The 20,744-nt window shown below is 41.9% G+C and overlaps 1 protein-coding gene across 5 annotated transcripts in view; it reads left to right on the forward strand.

The window, feature by feature from the left end:
• Positions 1–20,713, forward strand: part of SSH2 (slingshot protein phosphatase 2) — a 219,564-nt gene extending 198,851 nt beyond the window's left edge. For 4 of the 5 annotated variants that reach the window (XM_036222626.1, XM_016138994.2, XM_036222628.1 and 1 more), the window contains 3 exons: positions 2,264–2,464; positions 10,709–11,543; positions 13,738–20,713. In XM_036222626.1, coding sequence (XP_036078519.1) covers positions 2,264–2,464; positions 10,709–11,543; positions 13,738–15,813 — 3,112 coding nt within the window. In that variant the 3' untranslated portion in view covers positions 15,814–20,713. The remainder of the gene's footprint in view (positions 1–2,263; positions 2,465–10,708; positions 11,544–13,737) is intronic. The other variant, XR_004951359.1, reaches the window with a different exon arrangement.
• The last annotated feature ends 31 nt before the right edge of the window (positions 20,714–20,744 follow it).

Raw genomic sequence — 20,744 nt, forward strand, 5'->3', positions numbered from 1 at the left:
TGTACAGATGTGGACAGTGTAGAGTTAAGCTTCAGAGAGGTTAAGTAACAACTGGTAGAGCTAGGACTTGAACCTAAGATCATGTCTCATACCAAAGTTCATCACGTATATAGGAATGGTCTAGTCACTTACAGAAAATGGACTGGAAAAGACTAGGCAGGTTGTCAGGGTCACAGCTAAAGAGGCAAAAGTTCAAGGTGAGACCCTTGTCTCCATGAAAAAAAAAAAACGATTTTAACAGGGCCGGAATTAGGGTGAGATTCATGAGGCACCCAGGTTACGTTTAAGCAACTCTCACTCTCAGGTCAGCACCTGAGAGTGAGTACCTCCTTAAATGGCACCCTGGGCATCTCATGTGTTTCACCCTAAACAGGGCCCTGAATTCCAGACTATACAAATGAGTGGCTTTAGGATTACTAATGTGATGCCAAGCTTCATTTGGACAATCTAGCACTGGACAGGGTTGGGAGAGAGGCAGTTGCAGGATGAGTGTTAAACCTAAAAGCTGAAGTTGGATTAGGTGAGAACTGACTTCACATCTTTTGTTACATGAGTTAGGAACCATCCACTAGAACAAACAAACAAAAAACACACAAACCCAATTCAAAATGATGAAATGTTTTCATGGGAGTAGATTTTATAATTGTGTTTCTCTTAGGGTTGCCCACATTTGAGCACCTTCCATGCCTACAGGAATAGACCTGAAATTTAATGTGTTAAAGTTGTCAGAGCTTGATGAGAACATAGAGAGTAGGTCTGAACTTTCATCTGAGTTACTGTGCACTGGCTTCCCAATTGTAGTATAAAGGAAAACCCTTTGGTGCCATAAACAAAATAAGTATTTCCTAGTCACTTGGGATAATCACAGAAAGACACATACCAACCTTAGGACACCAAAATATTGCATCTAATTGCAAGGTTGTAGGTTGATCTTCCTTTTGAGACTGTTTCAATTATTCCAGACCATTCTCTGCATTCTTGTATCTTATCTGGCTCACTCATGTTGGCACTTAAACCCATGCTTCCTTGCATTGGCACTTAACTCTTTCATGTTACTCTGTCTCCAGCAGAAGGATAATAAGCTTTTGGAAGGAAGCTTGTCTATTATAATACAGTAAGTGAGTGAATAGATTTCCTGTTTAGGCTGACATGTACATTTTTAAAAATTTATTGGAATAGCCACTTAGGAAGAATTCCAACCCATGTATATTATACTAGTGATAAGAGTAAGCACTTTTTTCCAGACTTTAAAATGTTCCTACTCATAGCTGACATCTAATCAGCAGATCCATAAGTTTGTTCATACATTTAGAAAATATTTGAAGGCTTATCCTGTGCCAGACACTGTTATTAGCAGAATTAGCGTAACTGAGTAATGTTCCTATCCAAGGTAATACAGACTGCATGTTAAGACTAAGGGGTTTTGTTTTGTTTTTTAGTATCACTTTATGGTAACTTTGTTTTCTTGTTCTTCCACTCCATTCAAAAAAAAAAAAAATTGGTAGTTATTCATTCCACCCTCCTCACTGAGAAGGCCGTGTGGTACATCACACATGGTCCCCTCCAGCTCCACAGGTTGTCCTGCCAGTCCTTAGACAGAATATGGGTGGTGGTGTGAAAATTAATTTCCAGAGCTACATCTGAGTAAAGAGGAGGGTTAGTTTCATCTGGTTTGTGCTTTCCTCTAGGGCCAGAACCCTTATTGGAACTTGAACTGGAAGCAGTTCAGAACACTTGGATAAATTAAGTGAATCACTGCCACACCTGTAACTCAAGAGCAGGCCAGCCATGAAACATGCCCCTGGGGCTATGAAGGGACTGGCCTCCAACCACATACAAAATGAGGTCCAGTCTCTGAACTGAAAAGTCTTTTGGGACACTCTGTGACCAACTGTCATTGCAATTACCGTTTTGCATTTTAATTGTCTGCTTCTCCCACTGAATCCTAGCCCGTAGAGAAAAACTTATCGTTGCTTTGCAATATCTTGCTCATTGTCTTACATGTAGTGAATACCTAGTAAATGTTTGTTAAATGAATTAAAGAGGCTTAATGTTACCATTGAATATTGTTTGAGTACACTAGAATTGCCTGCCCTGGAGCACATTCGATTGTAGATGTCTACAAGTACACTAAGGTGGAATGAATGGATTGCATAGCAAGAAAATGAAAGGACAGGGCAAAAGACTTGGAAACATTTAAAACCCAGCTTTTAAAGTGTACTCACTGTTGTATTTTCCTCCTTACCTCAATCTCTCAAACTAGGAAACATGGATCTAAATGCCTTGTGCACTGCAAAATGGGGGTGAGTCGCTCAGCCTCCACTGTGATCGCCTATGCAATGAAGGAATATGGCTGGAATCTGGACCGAGCCTATGACTATGTGAAGGAAAGACGAACTGTGACCAAGCCCAATCCCAGCTTTATGAGACAACTGGAAGAGTATCAGGGGATCTTGCTGGCAAGGTGAATCCTTAAGAGACTTTCTCAGATTTTCCCACCTTTATGCTCTCTAGGGCAAGGTGAAATGTTCTTCTCTGCTGATAGTTCAGCCTAACTTCAATGTGTCATATGTTTTAAAAATTGAAATCTCTATCCATTTTTAAAAAAATAAGTATAAGCATTTAAGATTAGCACAGAAGATTAGGCATTTAATCAAAACTAAAGACATTTAAGCTAAAGGATGGAAATATTATTTCCTTATTTCAATTCTCAACTAGGTACAGATTTTAATGAACACTTCTCCATACCTTCTAATGCTAGATGCAGCTGTCTTATCAAAATGAATACTTATTGCTCCCAAGGTAATGCTAGGCATAGCTGGAATTCTTAGAAATTTTCTTAAATCATTCGTTTAAAAAAAGAAAAATGCCTGCTGTTTCTTCAGACATCATTTTTTATTTTTCAGTGCTCATTTTCACTGAGCTCTTTCCATTGATTTTGGTCATGTGACAAATGAGCAGAATTGAGATATATATAACCCATTTGAGGTATAAAGGTACATCCCAAAAATAGCTCTTTTTTTTCCCCCACATCTTTTAATCTCATTTTATATATAAACTCAATAGCCATAGAGAGCAGTTGATGTTATCTTACTTATTTCTCCAGGTCTTACTCTTATATATATTGATGGCTATTTTTTCACAAAAACTGTTCTTCAGCCTACCCCTCTACCTAGTACTCGTCTTTAACTGTAGCAATGTTTATTGAGCACTAACACTGCATTTAACCTTCACTGTTCCTTATTTCCCCCAGCTTTATTGAGATATAATCGACATACAGCATTGTTAAGTTTAAGGTGTATAATGTATTGATTTGATACATTTATATATGGCAACCTGATTGTCACCGTTGTATTAGCTAACATCTCCATCCCTTCACACACTTCTTTTTTGTGATGAGACTATTTAAGATCTCCTCCCTTAGCAACATTCAAGTGTCTAATATAGTAATATTAGCTTTAATTACCATGCCATACATTAGGCTTCCAGAATTTGTTAATCTTAAACTGGAAGTTTGTACCCTTTGACCAGCATCTCCCCATTTCCCCCAACCTCCACCCTTGGTAACCAGCACTTTACTCTGTTTCTCTAAGTTTGGCTTTTTTAGACTTTACATATAAGCGACACCATAGGATATTTGTCTTTCTCTGTCTACTCAGTACTAGGTCTTGATCTCTCTGTATCAGTAGAAACTAGCTGTTTCTACAATAATTTGATAATTGGTTATAAAATGAGTAATTAATTTCACTATTTATTGCCCCCTTTGGTGGTGAAACCCACCTTCATCTACTCTCAGGAAAAAGATTCAGGTATTAAACCGGATTTTAAGGATCAGTTTCCTGAGATGCCACATACCGAAGTTCTATAGATACTGTATTTTGCTTTGTTCTTTCCATGGACACATGTTCTAGGTGGTTTTGTTATGGTGAAGGCATAGCTGCCTAGAAGCAGTTGGGGCTCATGCCAGAGTTTGACTCCAGTGAGTCTCATGACTCAGTCTTGACTCTTGAATCTGGGCTGTGTTTCCCCTGAACAAAATGTTAAATAGCCTTCCAGCCTATCCAAGCAGAGGGACCCCCTCCCACCCCTGAAATATTGTGAAAATGTGGCCACAGCATAGCAGTCTGGTTTCCACTTAAAAAAGTAAACCCCTCCCACTTACTCAGTACTTGGCATAATTTCATCTGAGCCGTTCTCTTAGGGGGCTGGGAGGATATACAAGTCTCCACCACTTACAAAGAATTTATAGGTCTTTAGGGCCAGATTTTGATGACATTTTTAGATTAGATCAGAAGGTAGGACACAGCAGTTCTTTTTGGCATCTGAGGATTGGATGAGATATAAATATTGTATATTCCCAGACACATATGACAGATGTTAGGCAGTGTCCTCACGTGACCCGCTGAGAGGAAGGATACTACGTGTTCTGCCAATTTTAGTATTTATTCTGGAATCCCAGGCTACTGCAAGCTGTTGAGTTGGGTTTTTTAGTGTATGTGATTTTTCTTAGATGTTAAAGGAATTTCAGAAAAATCTTAGAAGGGCAGTATAAACCCACAAATCACTCTCTGCCTCTTTCCTTTGTGTTCCATCCCGCCTTACTGGATTTGATTCATGGAGGGAGGGGCAAGCTCTGGGGAATGAGGGAACCACAGAATTTGAGTCAATAGACCTAGTTTCCATTCCTAGCTCACCCCCTTGCTGCACCTCTGAGAAGTTAATACACGATTCTGATCCTCACCTGACCCTATCTATACAATGAAAATCAGGAGACCTACTTCACCAAGTTATTGTAAATAAAAATGTATATAAATGTACATTATGTACTGTTAAGGGTTGTTCAGATGTGATTCTCATCATTTCCTTCCTCCAGAAAACGCATATATATGTGTGCTATTTATTTCTTCCTCCTTGACACATGTACATGCCATTTATTTGCTCCTCCTTCCTCCAACCACTGCCTCCCACCACCCACAGACATACCAACTCAGTTAGAAACTGGAATAGGAAGTGGTCCTGGAATTACATGTATCGTGTTATCTCCTGGATTTTAAGAACTAGAATCCATTACTGGGTTATCACTTAGGCTGCTTTCAACTGCAAATAATAGAATACCTCCATCAATCGGGATCTCAAGAAGAAACTGCATACTTGGGTTAGGATTATTTGAGGAGGGTTTTATAAAGGGACTGTTTACAAAGGCATGGGATTGAAGTGAAATCGAGGGACTTGTATCACCAGAGCCCTTTGGTAATAGCTCTTAGGCCCAAAGAGGGAGCATTTCTAGAACCTAGAAGGCAAGTCTTGGAAAGAAAGGTGCCTTCAGAGAAGAGCAATAACCTTTAATTACGGGACACAGCCAGCCTGAAGTGATCCTGCAGAGAAGGGCTCGAAATTATCTGCCTTTACTCTCCTCCCTCCAGTCTCTTGCCGGGGTATCCTATTAGCCAAAGCCTGTGGAAGTCAGAAGACTAGGGGGCCCGTTGATGGTGTCCATAGATCAGCCTTGAGGTCAGATAACAGAGTAGAAAAGCTGACGAGTGGATCTGCAGGGCCAAACAAGATATCTGGCCTAACACCCAGCTATAGGTGGTTTAAAAAGTTGGACCATTTAACATCACTTGTAGCACAGAAGTAGACTCTAATAGCTTAGTGATATAATCAGGGACTTTGATACTCTCTATCTTTCTGTTCTACCTTCCTGGATAAATGGCTTGGTCCTTGAACTTGTCTCCTCATGATTGACAGATGTCTTCCACATTTCTGGGCATCTACATGTAAATTCCACCGCACCTGGCTGAGTGAATGGGTGTTTCAATTATAGGGGGAAGACCTTTCCCAGAAGCTCCCTAGTAGACTTCCCCTACAGGACTCATTGGCCAAGACTCGGTAATATGCCTAAAACTAATCACTGGCCAGAAAAATAGAATTTCCTGAGTTGGCTTAAACAAATTCACATTTACACTTTGGTGCTTGGGAAGTGCCACATTCTCTGAACCCTTGGGACAATAACACCCCAACCAAATCAGGCCTCTGCCATTGAGAAAAGAGTGGGAGTGCCTGTTAAGTGTACAGCCATTGAGGTCTGCAGTCTGTGGTGTGTGTCAAGAAATGGCACTTGCAAGATAACCTGCCAAGCTAACCTACCCAGTGATTGGGCCCAGCAGACTCTTGCCTAGCCCCAGAGCGCTGCTCCAAATTTGTCAGCTTAGATGAACAAAGAAAGAGACGACCCAGACTCCTGTGACTATCCAAAGCTCTGTCAAGCTCTGTAGCTCAGGTAACCAAGAGAGGAAAGTTCTTAGAAAAATGCCACTCATTCTTTTTGCAAAAAAATTCTACTTTCTGCCGAGGTGCTTAGATCTCATGTTTCATATCTTCTCCTAGGAAGCATGTGGCGATTATCCCAAAGAAATAGAGCCCTGATCCTAGCATTCTCTAGCCTCACAGTTGTCCAGATTGGTTGGCACTCAGTGCTTAACTTGAGGTAGCAGCCCTCTGTTTGAGGCTATTAGTTTGGTACTTTGACCTCTTGGTAGCAAAGAAGTTTAGCAAAGTGACACCAGGTCCTGTAGGAATTTATGAATTGATTACAGTCTCTTAATCAGAATATGAGGGTATGGGCCAAATAGTAATAGCCCCCTTGAAATACAAGGGGCTTTTTGCATCCTTCAGTATGTCTTTAAGAGCCTGAGGAAGACTGATATTTAATATTCTCCCTTAGACTTAAAAGGGTATGGCATCACAAAGCCACTGATATTGTTCATATCTAATATTTTTTTACGTTTTTATAGTTGGGGAATGGGAGTGAGGCAGGAGGGAGAGACGTGTGTGTGTGTGTGTGTGTGTGTGTGTGTGTGTGTGTGTGTTGAAACCTTCCATTAAACTGCCAGCAGCCCTGTTTGTTATTCTGCACTCTGATCATGCAGGTATCTGGCAGATTTGTGTTCCATTAGACAAGTTCAGATTTCAGGCTTTTGCAAGCTGACCATGTGTCTGTGATATTAGGTTTCAGTGTATAAGGCAAGGAAGAAAAACTGGGTGGTAGCCAGGGAGAGTTTGTGCCACATGTCCTCATAGATGTCAGTTTTGATTCTTTGAACACCCCTGTCACTAGGGGCAGAGGCTTTGCTGGTGGAGACATTGAAGTCTAGTTAGCTGGTACACAATGGTCAACCAGCAGGAGGGAAACCAAGAATGAGAGGACATGGCTCCTGGTCAGGTGACAGCCAATCACAATTGAAGTTTAAAGGATTTTCTTAATAGCTTTTTAGAGAAATAATCTTAAAGCATAGCACACAGAAAATGCTCAATTGAAGTTTTTTCCCTTCCTTCTCCTCCTTTCTACAGGCTGCCTAATGCCCCAAGAAGTAACTATAAATAGTCTGATTTCACCATAACTGATAATCCATTTTTAGCAGTATTTTCTTCTATATAACTTTATCAGAGTTAGTGCTTTATCAAACATATAATAAACAAGAAACCAAGAAAGTGGAGGAAAGAGAATGGGATATCATGTGTATCCTGTCATTTAACTTCCTGTTCATTTACTAAGTAAAAGGCCAAATTCTTACCCAGAATGGCCCAGTCATCTCATGTATGTCAGTGTGTTGATGTGAATCCAAATTCAGGTCAAAGGCCATTCAAGGGGGAAAAGAACCTGAGAGTTGATTGCATCATCCAGGCCACAAACCAACTCCGAGGTTCTTTTGGCAACTTGTTTACTTGCTGCCTACCTGGAATAGGTTGCAGGAGGAGTCAGCTGAATTTAAGCATTAACAGTTTAAAATAATAAATATCTAATGTTTTAATGTCTATCCCTACACGTAATGGAGCATTATAATAAACCGACTTGGGGAAAAGCTCCACTGGAAAACAGTTTGGTGTTACCGAGTAAAATTTATGATTCATACATGCCCTGTGACCCACCTTTTTGGCTCCTATATATAACACATTTGAGAATCCAAAGTGTGCACCAGGCAGAAGAATGTCTATGGCAGTGTTGTTTGTAATACCCAAAACTGTATCAACAAGATGGATAAATAAATTATGGCATATTCATTATACTCTGTGAAATTACAGCTGTACACGTTAGTCAAAAAAGCAGTTGTCGAAGAACATAAAATTCAAAATATGCAAAACTGAGCAATCTATCATTAAGAACAAAACGTGATAACTCTATAAAGAAAAGAAAGGGAATGATAAGCACAAAATTCAGAACAGAGGTTAATAACCCCTGAGAGGGGAGGAGGAGGGAGGGAACCTAGAAGAGCCACGTGGAGTAGCAGTGCTTCAAAAGCCATAGTAATGAATATCTTGACTGTAGCAGAGAGCTGCCTACCACTCTCACCACAGGTCCTATTATAAAAATGAAAAAGGAGGCAGAAGCAGACCAATCTTCAGACTGGGATATTTCTTTCTCCTTTACAAGTAAGTGTCAGTTTAATTCCAGAGCCCTGACCCAATATTTTCTGATGATTATCTCCTCCAGGAAGAGAAGGAAATCCCTGCTGGACAAAGCAGCTATGATGTCAGCCACTTCCTCTGAAACATGCACTGTTTGTGCCTGTTTAACTTTGGTTTCTCATTCTCTCTTGATCGGTTAGTGATTTGCAGGCAGTTTTTACAATCATACTCCAGAGGGTTCTTGGGATCATGAAAACATCCCATTTGCCTTTTGCCTGATAATATGTTCTTTTATATTAGTAGAAGGATGAGAACAGCCATTCCCTGAGATATCTTCTCAGTCATTTGCATGACAGGAATTGTCCTGCCATGGAGGCCGAGAGGAGTTGGTACAGATTTGAACATCTTTAAGATAGGTGAGGGATAAAAACTAGAGAACACACAAATTTTTTTTTAATCAAAAAATAAAAAAATTGAAGAACACAGTCACATTTAGGTCAGGAAACAAGGGTGTCTAAATATAAAAGAAAGAATTTTAAAGGGAAGTTCTTCAGTATTGATGCGTCACAGTGTGTAGTTTAGGCCTCACCAAGCAGTCAGCTTGCTTCTCCTGACAGCTACGCACTGGTTTGGGATGTGTGATATGTTGTCTCCTCCTAGGGGTGGCTGGAGTTCATGCAGCTTGGAAAGAGTGAAAACCCTCCAGCTAATTGATTATAGCTTGTCTTCATAAACTGATTGACCTGCTCCTTACCCAGAAAAGCATTCTCTGGCTGTGCAGGCCTGAGTCAGAGAGAGCCCCACCCAAGCAGCAGACAGGCAGGGGGAACTGAGAGCAGGTGCAGAGTTGAGAACAAACAGGGGCCACATTAGTGCAGGCATATGACTCAGCAGAGATTTACAGGCCTTGGAGGCAGGCGTGGCCCTGAGCCCAGGGTAAGTTGTTTTGGGCTATTTCCTATTCTACCCTGTTGTTAGGTTGCTCTTCGTCAGCTTGTAAGTCATGGAAATCATACCCATAAGCCATTTAGTGACCTATTCCTTTGGGCAGGTGATCCCAACCAGCCACAAGGCCATCTTTCTCTTTTTGGCTGGGGCTTTGGGAACTGTGCTTCCTAGTTTAAGAATGTGGTTTGAAATGAAATCTCATTCCCACATCATACTTTCCCTTCATAAAAAAACAAAAGGATTAATGTGTGTCTGGGGCTTTCTTTGGCCCACCTGCTCTTCCAGGTGTCACCTTAGCTTGATGATTTTTATCCAAAGATCCTTATGAAAGGAGCTTGTACTTTATGCTCATTCTCTTACCAGCCTTTTTCTCCAGATTTATTAGACTCATCTTTGCTTTCTAATTCAAGAAAGCTTACCACCGGCCTCACACTTCCATATCAGTGATTAATTCTGTATCAGCTCTTCATCCCAATTATGAGGATTTGTAATGCGCTCCAATAGATCATTTGTTTCTCTTCATATTGCTTGAACGCTGTTTTGTTTTAATTTTTTTTTTCTGGTTATTAAAGTTAAACATGCTCATTTTAAAACTTCAAAAATCATAGAAATACAGAGTACAGAGAGGAAAGCCCTTCCCAAAAGTATTTTGGCCTTCCTTAAAAAACTGTTACCAGTTTGGTGTCATTCCTCCAGATATTTTTCTATACTTATTCTAGCATGGGAACTGACCATTCCAAACGTGTTTAGAGTGCTTTTTCACTTAGTAATACGCCTCAGACATCATTCCACTAAAATACCTGTTTTTAACAGCCTCTAGCATGTAGGTGTATGGACAGTAATTTAAATAAATTTTTTTGGTGGCTTTTTTTTTTTTTAGGATGACAGTGTTATAGTGAACATCTTTCTGTGTATATCTTTGTGCATTTATAGTAGTATTTCTCCAAGAAAAATTCTTAAGAAACAATTGCTGATTAAAGGGCTAAATTATGAGAGCTATTTTCAGAGTTCACTCTTAAAAATGCTACAAATCACATTTCTACCAACTTGTGGGAGGGCTTGTTTGGCCATACCATCATCAACAGTGGGTATTAGCAAGCATTTTACTTCTTGTTAGTCCGACATGTAAAAAATCAGATCTCATATTTATTTGTTTTTGTTGTTTTGCTTTGTTTTCATTTTTCACTTTTAGTTAAATTGATCATCTTTTCAAATGGTTATTGTCTACTTCCACTGAGCATTGCAAAGCATTTTTCAGGTTAAGATTTAAGTTTACCTGGGAGCAGTTTCATGAAAGGGTGTTGATTATTTTCACACATCAAAGTAAGAGATTTCTTGTGTCTGTCCTCCACAGCAAACAGCGGCATAACAAGCTCTGGAGATCTCATTCAGATAGCGACCTCTCAGATCACCACGAACCCATCTGCAAACCAGGGTTGGAACTCAGCAAGAAGGAAGTTACCACCTCAGCAGACCAGATTTCTGAGGTGAAGGCCATAGAGAATCACCCACCCACACCTCCTGTCTTTGTGGAACATGTTGTCCCACAAGATGAAAATCAGAAAGGGCTGTGTACCAAAGAAAGAATGATCTGCTTGGAGTTTACTTCTAGAGAATTTCATGCTGGACAAATTGAAGATGAATTAAACCTAAATGATATCAATGGATGCACATCAGGGTGTTGTCTCAATGAATCAAAATTTCCTCTTGACAACTGCCATGCATCCAAAGCCTTAATCCAACCTGGGCAGGCTCCAGAAGTGGCCAATAAGTTCCCAGACTTAACAGTCGAAGATTTGGAGACAGATGCACTGAAAGCGGACATGAACGTCCATTTACTGCCTATGGAAGAGTTAACATCTCGCCTGAAAGAACTTCCTATGTCCCCTGATCCTGAATCACCAAGCCCCCAACCCAGTTGCCAGACTGAAGTCTCAGATTTCAGTACAGATCGCATTGATTTTTTTAGCGCCCTAGAGAAATTTGTAGAGCTTTCTCAAGAAACCCGGTCACGATCTTTTTCCCACTCAAGGATGGAGGAACTGGGAGGAGGAAGGAGTGAGAGCTATCGATTGTCAGTGATAGAAGTAGCCCCTTCCGAAGTGACAGCTGACGATCAGAGAAGCAGCTCTTTGAGTAATACTCCTCATGTGTCTGAAGAATCTTCAATGGATGAGGAACAGTCAAAGGTAAAATCTATCATTATAGTTCCCCACCTAATAAAGTTCTCTTCAAAGACAGACTGTTTGGGATTCTGCTATGTTCATGTTATTTTCAATGTTGCTAAATATTTAGAAAGGCAACATGAGAGAGTCTGGCTGAGACTTTCCTGGAAAACTTAGAAATTTTTTTTAAATCAGTTGGTTTTTGAGATATTTATCTTTCGTGGTTTTTGGTGTCATTGGAAGCACTTCTAAGAGGGGAAGAGGGAAAAAAGGGATTAGCCAAAAAAAAAAAAAATGCCCCGGCTGAAAAAGAAGAGGTCCCCTACTTGGACCTCTGCAGTTCAGATCAAATCTCACCAGTAATGAAATGCCAGGGACTCATACGCTGCCTGAGTGAGACTTGTTTCTCTCTGAGAAGATGGATTTGTTTGGAAAATTCTTTTTGTCTCAGAAAATTCAGGCTAGACATGTGTAAATAGTTGTTGGCATAGCACCTGATTCCTTTGCCGAGTTCTTGCTCTTAATAAAGTTCTGAATTGTTCCTCATCTCAGACCTTATAGTATTTAAGAATTGAGGGCTGGTTTAGGGGAATGATTTGAGAGTGAACAAAATCCCAAGATTCTTCTCAGTGGCATATGGAACTCTTTTGAGCCATCTCAGACCAAGGAAAGAATTATCGTATATCATAATTTCTAAGAGTCACACTCTTTCCCATTTTGACACTTCCGAAATTGGGATGCATTTTAATCAATATAATTGCAGTATAATACAGTAGTTGGGAAGTCCTTGGTGACAGATTTACTCTAACACACCAGACCTCACTTACTGAATTCGGTGGAGCTGAGCAGATTTTTAATGTCTCAGGATGTCTCTCCGCTTATATTTACCATCTTGTCCATTACTCATCCTTCCTCTCTCTTCTCAACTACCCTAGGGCAGTCATTGCCTCTGCTTCTGTCTTCTCCTATCCCCAAAGGCTATGCCTCTGTTTCGTTTCTGCTGGGAAATCTGAGTGCTTGAGCTCTCCTTTGAACCAATTGGTATAGCAGCTCTGACAGAAATAGCTTTTTTGCAAAATCCCTGGTCATATGAGCACTCTCTCCACAGTCTGTGCACACACCGGACCCGCTGTGGCTTCTCTCCCAGTCTTGGCAAGTTTGCCTCTGCCTGATGTCCCAGCAGATTTCTCCCAAAGGCATAACTGACCTTGTTGGTTTACTGTACTAGCTCTGTGGCTCTCTTTTGAAGGAGAAAGACCAGAAAAATTCCTAGGGAAATATTGTACTTTGAAGGCTTATAAAAATGTTAACAAAGTAGATTGATGGTCGTAATGATGTCATTTTAAAAAGTGTCCAACGGGCCGTTTTCAGATTTTGACATTCCTTTTTTTTTTTTTTTTTTTTTTTTAACAATAGGACTTGATTTTGCATTGGCCAGTTTCCTTTGGCCTTGTCCTAGGTCCACCTGGGAATTTGTAACTGGTAGAACAGTAAAATGTCAAAGTCACGGTTTCTAAGTTAACTCAGGCACATGGCTAAGCCAAATAAACCTTTCCCAGAAGGAACCCTGTGAAACTTGGGAATCGTGTGATCGGATACAGAGTGCCCTTATGTGCTGGGATGCTGCTGCTAGGCGAGGAAGTGGGAGGACGTGGAGGAAGGCTGGCAAGACACAGAGAGAAGACAGCAGAGAGTCTCCAAATCAGACATCAGATGATAGCCTCATCCATCTTTCCCTAGCATTGGGCATACTGAAGGTGGCCACTGAGCCCTTGAATGGAACTCTTCTCTCAGACTAGGTTAGAATTTAACTAAAAGTTGATAAGCCAAAGAGGAAAGGTTTCATATACCCGAGTATGGCCTAAATTCTGAAGGCTTGTGGTCTTAGAAAAATTAGGAACCTCCAAGGCTATTTGCTGTTTATTTTTGGAGCAAGATATTAGATTGGAATCCTGTTGGAGTAAACAGAACAGAAAGTTCAGTAGACAGTGATACAACCTGTAGCCAATTTTGTATCTCTGCATTTGATTAATCTGTTTTTTTCTTGTGTGACAAAGCAGATGGTCAGAGTACAGTCCTAGGCAGAGGACAGCACTCCATGATTTGTGTTCTCATAGCCAGAGGGTTCTTCTGGATCAGAGGATTAGTAAGCAAAAAATTTGGCATTTTCAATTAGACTATAATTCACCAAAACCATCTCATTATTTTCTCTTCTTAGGCAATCTCAGAACTAGTCAGCCCAGACATCTTCATGCAGTCTCACTCAGAAAATGCAATTTCAGTCAAAGAAATCGTCACTGAGATTGAATCTATCAGTCAAGGAGTTGGACAAATTCAGTTGAAAGACATTCTATCCAATCCATGCCATACACCAAAGAAGAACACCATCCACGAGATGCCCCTTGAGAGGGCCCAGGGCCCAGAGAACAGACCTGGAGATACGGAGCAGAATGAAGGTTCCTGCACAGCCCAGCCTGAACTAGCCAAAGACTTGGGGAAGTGGGATCCAGAAGGCTGCCTAACCACACACTTATTCACAATGGACTTGGAAGAAGAGGAACCAACTGAGGGAGAGCAAGAGCTCTGGGGCCCAGGGATGCACCCAGGTGCCAAGTGGTGCCCTGGGTCCGTGAGGCGAGCCACCTTGGAGTTTGAGGAGCGCCTGCGGCAGGAGCAAGAGCACCATGGTGCTACCCCTACTTGTACCTCATTGTCCACTCGCAAGAATTCCAAGAAAGATTCCTCTGTGGCAGACCCAGCACCAAAAGGGAAGAGTGATGAAGCCACCCTAGAACATTCATTTGTCGCCAAGGAAGCAGAGACGAACAAGAGCAAAAGGAAATGCAGTGGGTCCGAGGCTGGCTCACTACCCCATTGCGAGCAAGATGCCATTGTTCCAGCACCCGAGCAGCTGGAGTTTCACCCCTTGCCAGCTTCTCAGCAGTGCCCAGGGTCAGATACTAGAACAAAGCAAGAAGGAGTCCTAAAGGTGCATAGGACTATGGTTTCATGCCAGAGAGCTGAGACACAGGCATTTCCTCTTCCCCTTCCCAAGAAGATAGAAATCATTGAGTATACCCACACAGTTACATCACCTGATCACAATGGGCCAGGGGGTAGAATAGCCACCAGTGAAAAGAGTGGGGAACAAGGACTGAGGAAAGTGAAAGTGGAGAAGTCCATCACTGTCCTCTGTGCACTGGATGAAAATCTAAACAGGACACTGGACCCCGACCAGGTTTCTCTGCACCCCAAAGTGCTACCTCTGCCTCATTCTTCATCTGAGCACGACAGGCCCACTGATCCAGCCTCCACCATGAGCAGCCCTGCAGGCAATAGCCCATCAGCAGCCCAGGACACAGCAGAGCCTTTTGTCAGTCACACAATTCAAGTACCATCTGCGAGCTTGGATTACCTGAATCCCCAGACTGTGGTTCACCTAGAAGGCTTCACAGAGCAAAGCAGCACTACAGAAAGCGAGCCCTCTGCAGAGCAGAGTAGCTGGGAAGAAAACCAGGAGGGCCCCCTCTCCAGTGGCAACAAAGTGCCATATAAGGGCTCCCCATTAAGTAGTGAAGACCTAAGTTTAATTAGCAAACTAGGTGACAACATTGGGAAATTACAAAAAGCACTGGACCTGTCACCTGTAGCCTGTAGACTCCCACATAGCTCTAGTAGTGACAATATAAAGGGTCTCAGCCACAGCCCCGGTGTGGTGAAGGAGCGCTCTAAGGAAATCGAGTCTCGAGCAATTTGCCAGTTAGGGTTCACCAAACCATCCCAAATGAGGCGGTCAGCTTCCCTCACCAAGTTAGGTTACTTGGACCTCTGTAAAGACTGTTTACTGCAAACAGAGCCTGTCTGCTCTGAGTCCCCTCATCTCAAACTGCTTCAGCCCTTCGTCAAAACAGACTCAGGCATGCATACCATGGAGGCCCAGGGGCCCCCAGGAAACCCAGATACCCCCCAGAACCCAGAACCCACCAAGTATTTTATAGAACAACTTAAAACAACAGAGTGTATCGTGCAGAGCAAGCCAGTGGAGAAGCCCCTTGTACAGTATGCCAAAGAATTTGGTTACAGTCAGCAGTGTTTGCTCCCCAAGGCTGGACCTGAATTGACTAGTTCTGAAGGCCTTCCTTTGCTACAGACCCAGGGGCTGCAGTGTGCAGGCCCAGCTCCAGGGCTGGCCTTGGCGCCCCGTCAGCAGTACAGCAGAACTCACCCTCTTAGGAGACTGAAAAAAGCAAATGATAAAAAACGGACAACCAACCCCTTCTTTAATACCATGTGATTCTGAGCCTACACACGTGACTTTCTAAAAGAAATGTTTGTAAAAGGGGCAGGTGTAATACGTAAGGAACATGCACTTTATTGGTTAATTTTATAATATTTTGGTCATTTTACTGTTCCTGGCGCATGCAGGGTTTGGGGTTTTTATTTCTCTGTGTCTGTAAAAGAGAGATTTGGATGGCAAGACCTTTTTATCATTTTTTATTTTTAGAAAATTCAAACCTCAAAAACTCATTTTTAAAGAACACCTTTATGAAAGGCAAATTGCTGTTTTTCAATCAACTGCCACCTGCTCCTCATTTTGCCCTCTGAGAAAAGGCATACTTGCTTGATTAAGAAAGGAAGCAGATGGGGACAGTGGAGACGAAGCCGGAAATTGGAAATGCTCCCCCGGGCCTATGTGTCTGACGATTTGCTCTCTAGACCTGATGCATCAGATGGGCTGAAAGGCAGCCCGACATCAGCATGCTCTCAGCTGTGACCCCCCCAACCCCAGCCCATTGGAGTTCCTGAAGTGGGAAGGTTCTGCTTTGCTTTCAGAGGGGGTCTTCCAGAAGTAATTTCTTCTATTCTGGAGTGGATCATTACAGAAAAGCATGGTAATGGCTGGCTTTTTAAACTTACCAAGCAAATAGTTCTTTTTATTAAATTGTAAATGAACCCCAAATGAAATTCGAGAAGTCCTCTGTAGAAGTAAGCATAAGAAGGAGGAGGTGAAGTAGGGGGAAGAGAGGCTGCTGTCCACTATGTTCAGGGTCCCTGGGCTCCACACAGGTGGTCATCCAGCTCCTCCTTGCCAGGAAATGTGCTCTGCAGCATCCTCCCAACTCAGATACGATAGGGACAAGTTTGAAAAACAGCAATTGAAAGTCAGTGTGTTCTTGTAAAATGAATACATGTGTAGGGTTTTAACCCTTTCATTACTTGAATAATTCTGTGGGCCTTCTAAGTTTAATGGCCATATTTTTTTTTTCAATTTATTTTCTCCCCTCATGCTGTTTCTCCCAGTGCTGCCTATTTTTTTTTAATTTCATAGATGATATTTGAAATGTTACATTACATGTGTATAACCTCCATTGAATGCAAAGTTTTCTTTTTGATGTTATCACTGTTAACACTTGATGTAAGTTTTTTTCCCCCTTTTTTTCCCTGGAAGATTTGTCATTTCTCTAGTTTATACACAGTATTTATGTAGATGATGTCACTTTCTTACAATGTTTTGTTGTTGATATTGTAGGGTCTTTTTGATTAATTCTTTTTAAGTAGTAAAGCTACAACTGGAAAATACACCACAGAAATAAAACTGATAGGTGTTGGTAGGAATCTGCAGAGTATTGACAGTGTTTTTAATTGTTTAAATGAGTACTTCTAATTGCCAGCTCCTGCCAAATTATGAGTTAGTAACTTCCTCCTCAGAGAAACCCCTAAAGGTTCCCATTAGATCACAGTTTGATTGAAGGCTGATTCCTCTTTGAGACTGAAATCCCAGAACATTGTTTGCCAGTAGCTGAACCACAGCCAGGGAGGAAGTGCATGTGAGTGTTGCTGCTGCCCAGGATGGACGTTCCTAATGAGTTAGGCCAAGGGGTGGAGGAAAGCCTCAGCCACAGGCAGGCACCTTAATGACTCCATTGGGATGCTGTTGCTTTGCTGCTGTTGTGGAGATCCTCAACATAGGAGCACCTGCCATGAGTCTAATTCAGCTTCTTGCAGAAAATGTATTTAGGCTGGAATGAAACACCCGTTACAGCTCATCAAAACTGAAGAGGTTTGCAGATTTGCTCCCTGTTTGCTTTGGTTGATGTCCACATTGCTGAATGACTGACCGAGTACAGACTTGAGGTTTAGGTTTTTGGTTTATCACAGCACTGAGAGGAAAAGACAAATGCACAGACTGGTAAGGTGATGTCAGAGGCCAGTATCTAGTGAGGACAGTTAGTAGGATGACCCAAAGGAGAGGGAAAAGGTTGGCTGATCCCACCCATAATTGCTTGAGGAGTGTGAATCCAGTTGCCATGTGGAAGCTGTGGTTGAGTCTGACATCACTGCTAGGAGGCAGATTGGACAGAAACCTACTATAAGTGTATTTATGGTATAATAATTATACATATCTGTCCCTAATAGATTCCTTAAGTGTTTAAATGTATCATCTACACAGCTTTGTGACTCTGATATAATTAATGTGTTGTGAAGTGTTTTGTTGGGTGGCATACACCAGTATGAGGAGGCTTGCAAGACAGGGTTATGAATTTCCAAGTTCATTGATCTAAACTGCCCTGTCTTGAGGAAATTCCACTGCCACTATGATGGGGAAAGGACAGGAAATTGTAGTAGGGGTAGGGAGAAAAGGATTTGCATGGAGATTAAGTACAAGCAAGATAGTTAAGATTGTACTGTTTTCTCTCCTCGCCCTGCCACTGTGTTTAACGTTCACTCTCAGTGCATTAAATAACAACAGAGATGGGGAGGAAACCCTCTAATGCTGTGAAGAAAAACAAGGAGAGTATAGAAAATTTTCTTGCTCTGCCCTTTTTTTGGTTTTGTGTTAATCATTTAATTTACCTGCCTAAAGAAACATCCTCTACACTGGGTCTGTAATTCATGGGGTTTTGCCAGCCCACTCAAACTCCCACAACCAAGTGTTCTTGTGTTATTTACATAGCTGAGCGATGTCCAGGGGAAGAGCACGGTGAGCTATCAAGGACTTTTCAGACTTCTCTTCAAACATTTTTATAATCTCAGTTGGCCCGTTTCCCTTTTCTGTTCATGGAAAACCCAGCCCTAGAACAGGTCTGGTAGAGAGATGCATAGCAAAAGTCTTGACCTCTTCCTTGGTGCCTCTATTTTGAAACCACCACAGTCTAACTGACTCTCAGTTACTCTGGAGGAGAGATGGGGGTGGGGAGGGGTGGTATGGGAGGGGAATTAAGAGAGAGAGTGTATGTGCGTGCGCGCGCGCGCACGTGTGTGTGTGTGTGTGTGTGTGTGTGTAAAAAGTAATGTTCTGGTGCATAGGGTTAAAGCCCCAGAGAGAACACAGGCTTTGAGCTGTAATCTGGATGGTTACCTGGTCAGTAGAAAGGAGAGAAACCCCAACCCTTGATTTTAGAAACACTTAGGAGTAGTGTATACTATAGTAGACATGTAGTACTGTAGTGTTGTAATATTCATCACTCCTCATTTTGATTGCCTTTCAGATTCTGAAGGTTTGGGATCATTCTAGCATCTCAGCCTCTTTCGGCTGCTTATCTAGCATTATCCTGGTTCTGTACCTTTTTCCCGGCTGTATTTCCTGTTTCTCATTTTGGGAATTACCAAGAGCTTCGAGGACAGCCTGAGGATGACAACCTAGGCTCTGAGGTTCCCTTCTACTAAAGGGCCCCAGACAGATGCTGTTGGGTAGACCTGAAGCTTTTGAGACATGGCAGCTCACAGAAGTCTTCACCTGTTCCATCTGAGGATTTTAGTTCTGAAGTGATCTAGGCATGTTTGGTAAAGAAAGATGTTTTTGTGGGAGTTTTGTTTGTGTTTTAAGAAAGCATTATGCAAAAGGAATCACTTTTAAGGGCATTTTTAAATAAAGCCATCGTTTGGCTTTTTTTGGACAACTATTTGTGGATACCTTGTTTACATTGTGTGGGTATTAAAATGTGTATCATCTTGACAGCAGCTCAATCTCCTCTAGGCAGCCAGACCTGGCTGTCCTAGGAGTCCTCACACAGAGCCAGCCTGTAATGGTCAGCCCTCATGGGAAAATGGGGGAAACCTGGAGCTGACTTCCATCTGTGTCCAGTATTCCCTTCCAACACCCTGTATGGAAATAGTCATTTCCTCAGTGATCGTGTGTCTTATAGTGATGGTCGTAATGGTGAATGGCTAGTGTTGTTTTTGTTTAATTTCGTTTTGCTTTTTGATGGTAGACGAGATGACATTTTAGCTCCTTCAGCACCAATCCAACTTAATAGGATCTTGGACTTTGTTTTCCCTTCCAAACTAAAAAAAAAAAAAAACAAGGCATGTTTTAGGCATAAATGTATTTGCTGCCTCACCTCATCCAACCCCTGTATTAGGAAAAAGCCTGCCACTAAAGCAGGAAGCTGCACACTCCTAACCTTCTCCCAGGGATTGGGGTCCCTTGATGCCATGGGGAGCTATTGCAAGGTGCTTCTGTACTTTTTTAGCTTGGAAGTGGAGGGTGACTAGGCCTGGCTCCTGCTATGAAAAGAGAACCAGCCTCATTTTCTCAGTGCCCAGAGATCTAAGACAGAATTTCTAAACTGGAATCACCCCTCATGGGCTTGAAGATGCCACAAGGGGTATATGACTAGCGCTGCCATCTGTGTGTCCTTATCGTGACACTGGTTCAGCATCCTTTATACACATGCAGAGCGAATGCCCAGGGCTTAACTTGAGCTGATGTCCCAATCTGAAAACTGGGTAACTGGCCCTGAAATGTTTCCTAATCAGTAAGCCCACAGGGAATTGTTTGGTTTTTATGTTTTATTGGATTTTGGTTAGCTTGGTATAGGTTAAGGTGCCTTTTTTTTTCTTTTTACATTGTTTTGTAGGATTTGTTATAAATGTGGAAAACAAGTCCAAAAGACTGTCCCATTGACTGTTACCTTTGCCCCAGGCCACCCCAAACTTTTATGCTTACATTTTATTAAATAAAGCAGGTGCTCCCTGGAATCTCTGGGACCTTTTTGAGGCATTTGAAGCAGAATATAAAGAGTGGTCTCATCTCCTTCCTGAATCTTCCTGGTGGTTGGGATGTTCCACTTGTATCATAGGTTTTTTTATTACTGATGTGCTCCGCTGTTTTTAAATGTGAACTTGTGCGCAAATGTGCAGATTCAATGTTCTTGTTACAGACCGAATAAATTTTTATTTTGAAGATGAAACGTGTACTTGATCAGGTGCAACAAAGGGGGT

Source organism: Rousettus aegyptiacus, unplaced genomic scaffold (assembly GCF_014176215.1).
Source record: "Rousettus aegyptiacus isolate mRouAeg1 unplaced genomic scaffold, mRouAeg1.p scaffold_m13_p_6, whole genome shotgun sequence".
NCBI classification, from domain to species: Eukaryota; Metazoa; Chordata; class Mammalia; order Chiroptera; family Pteropodidae; genus Rousettus; species Rousettus aegyptiacus.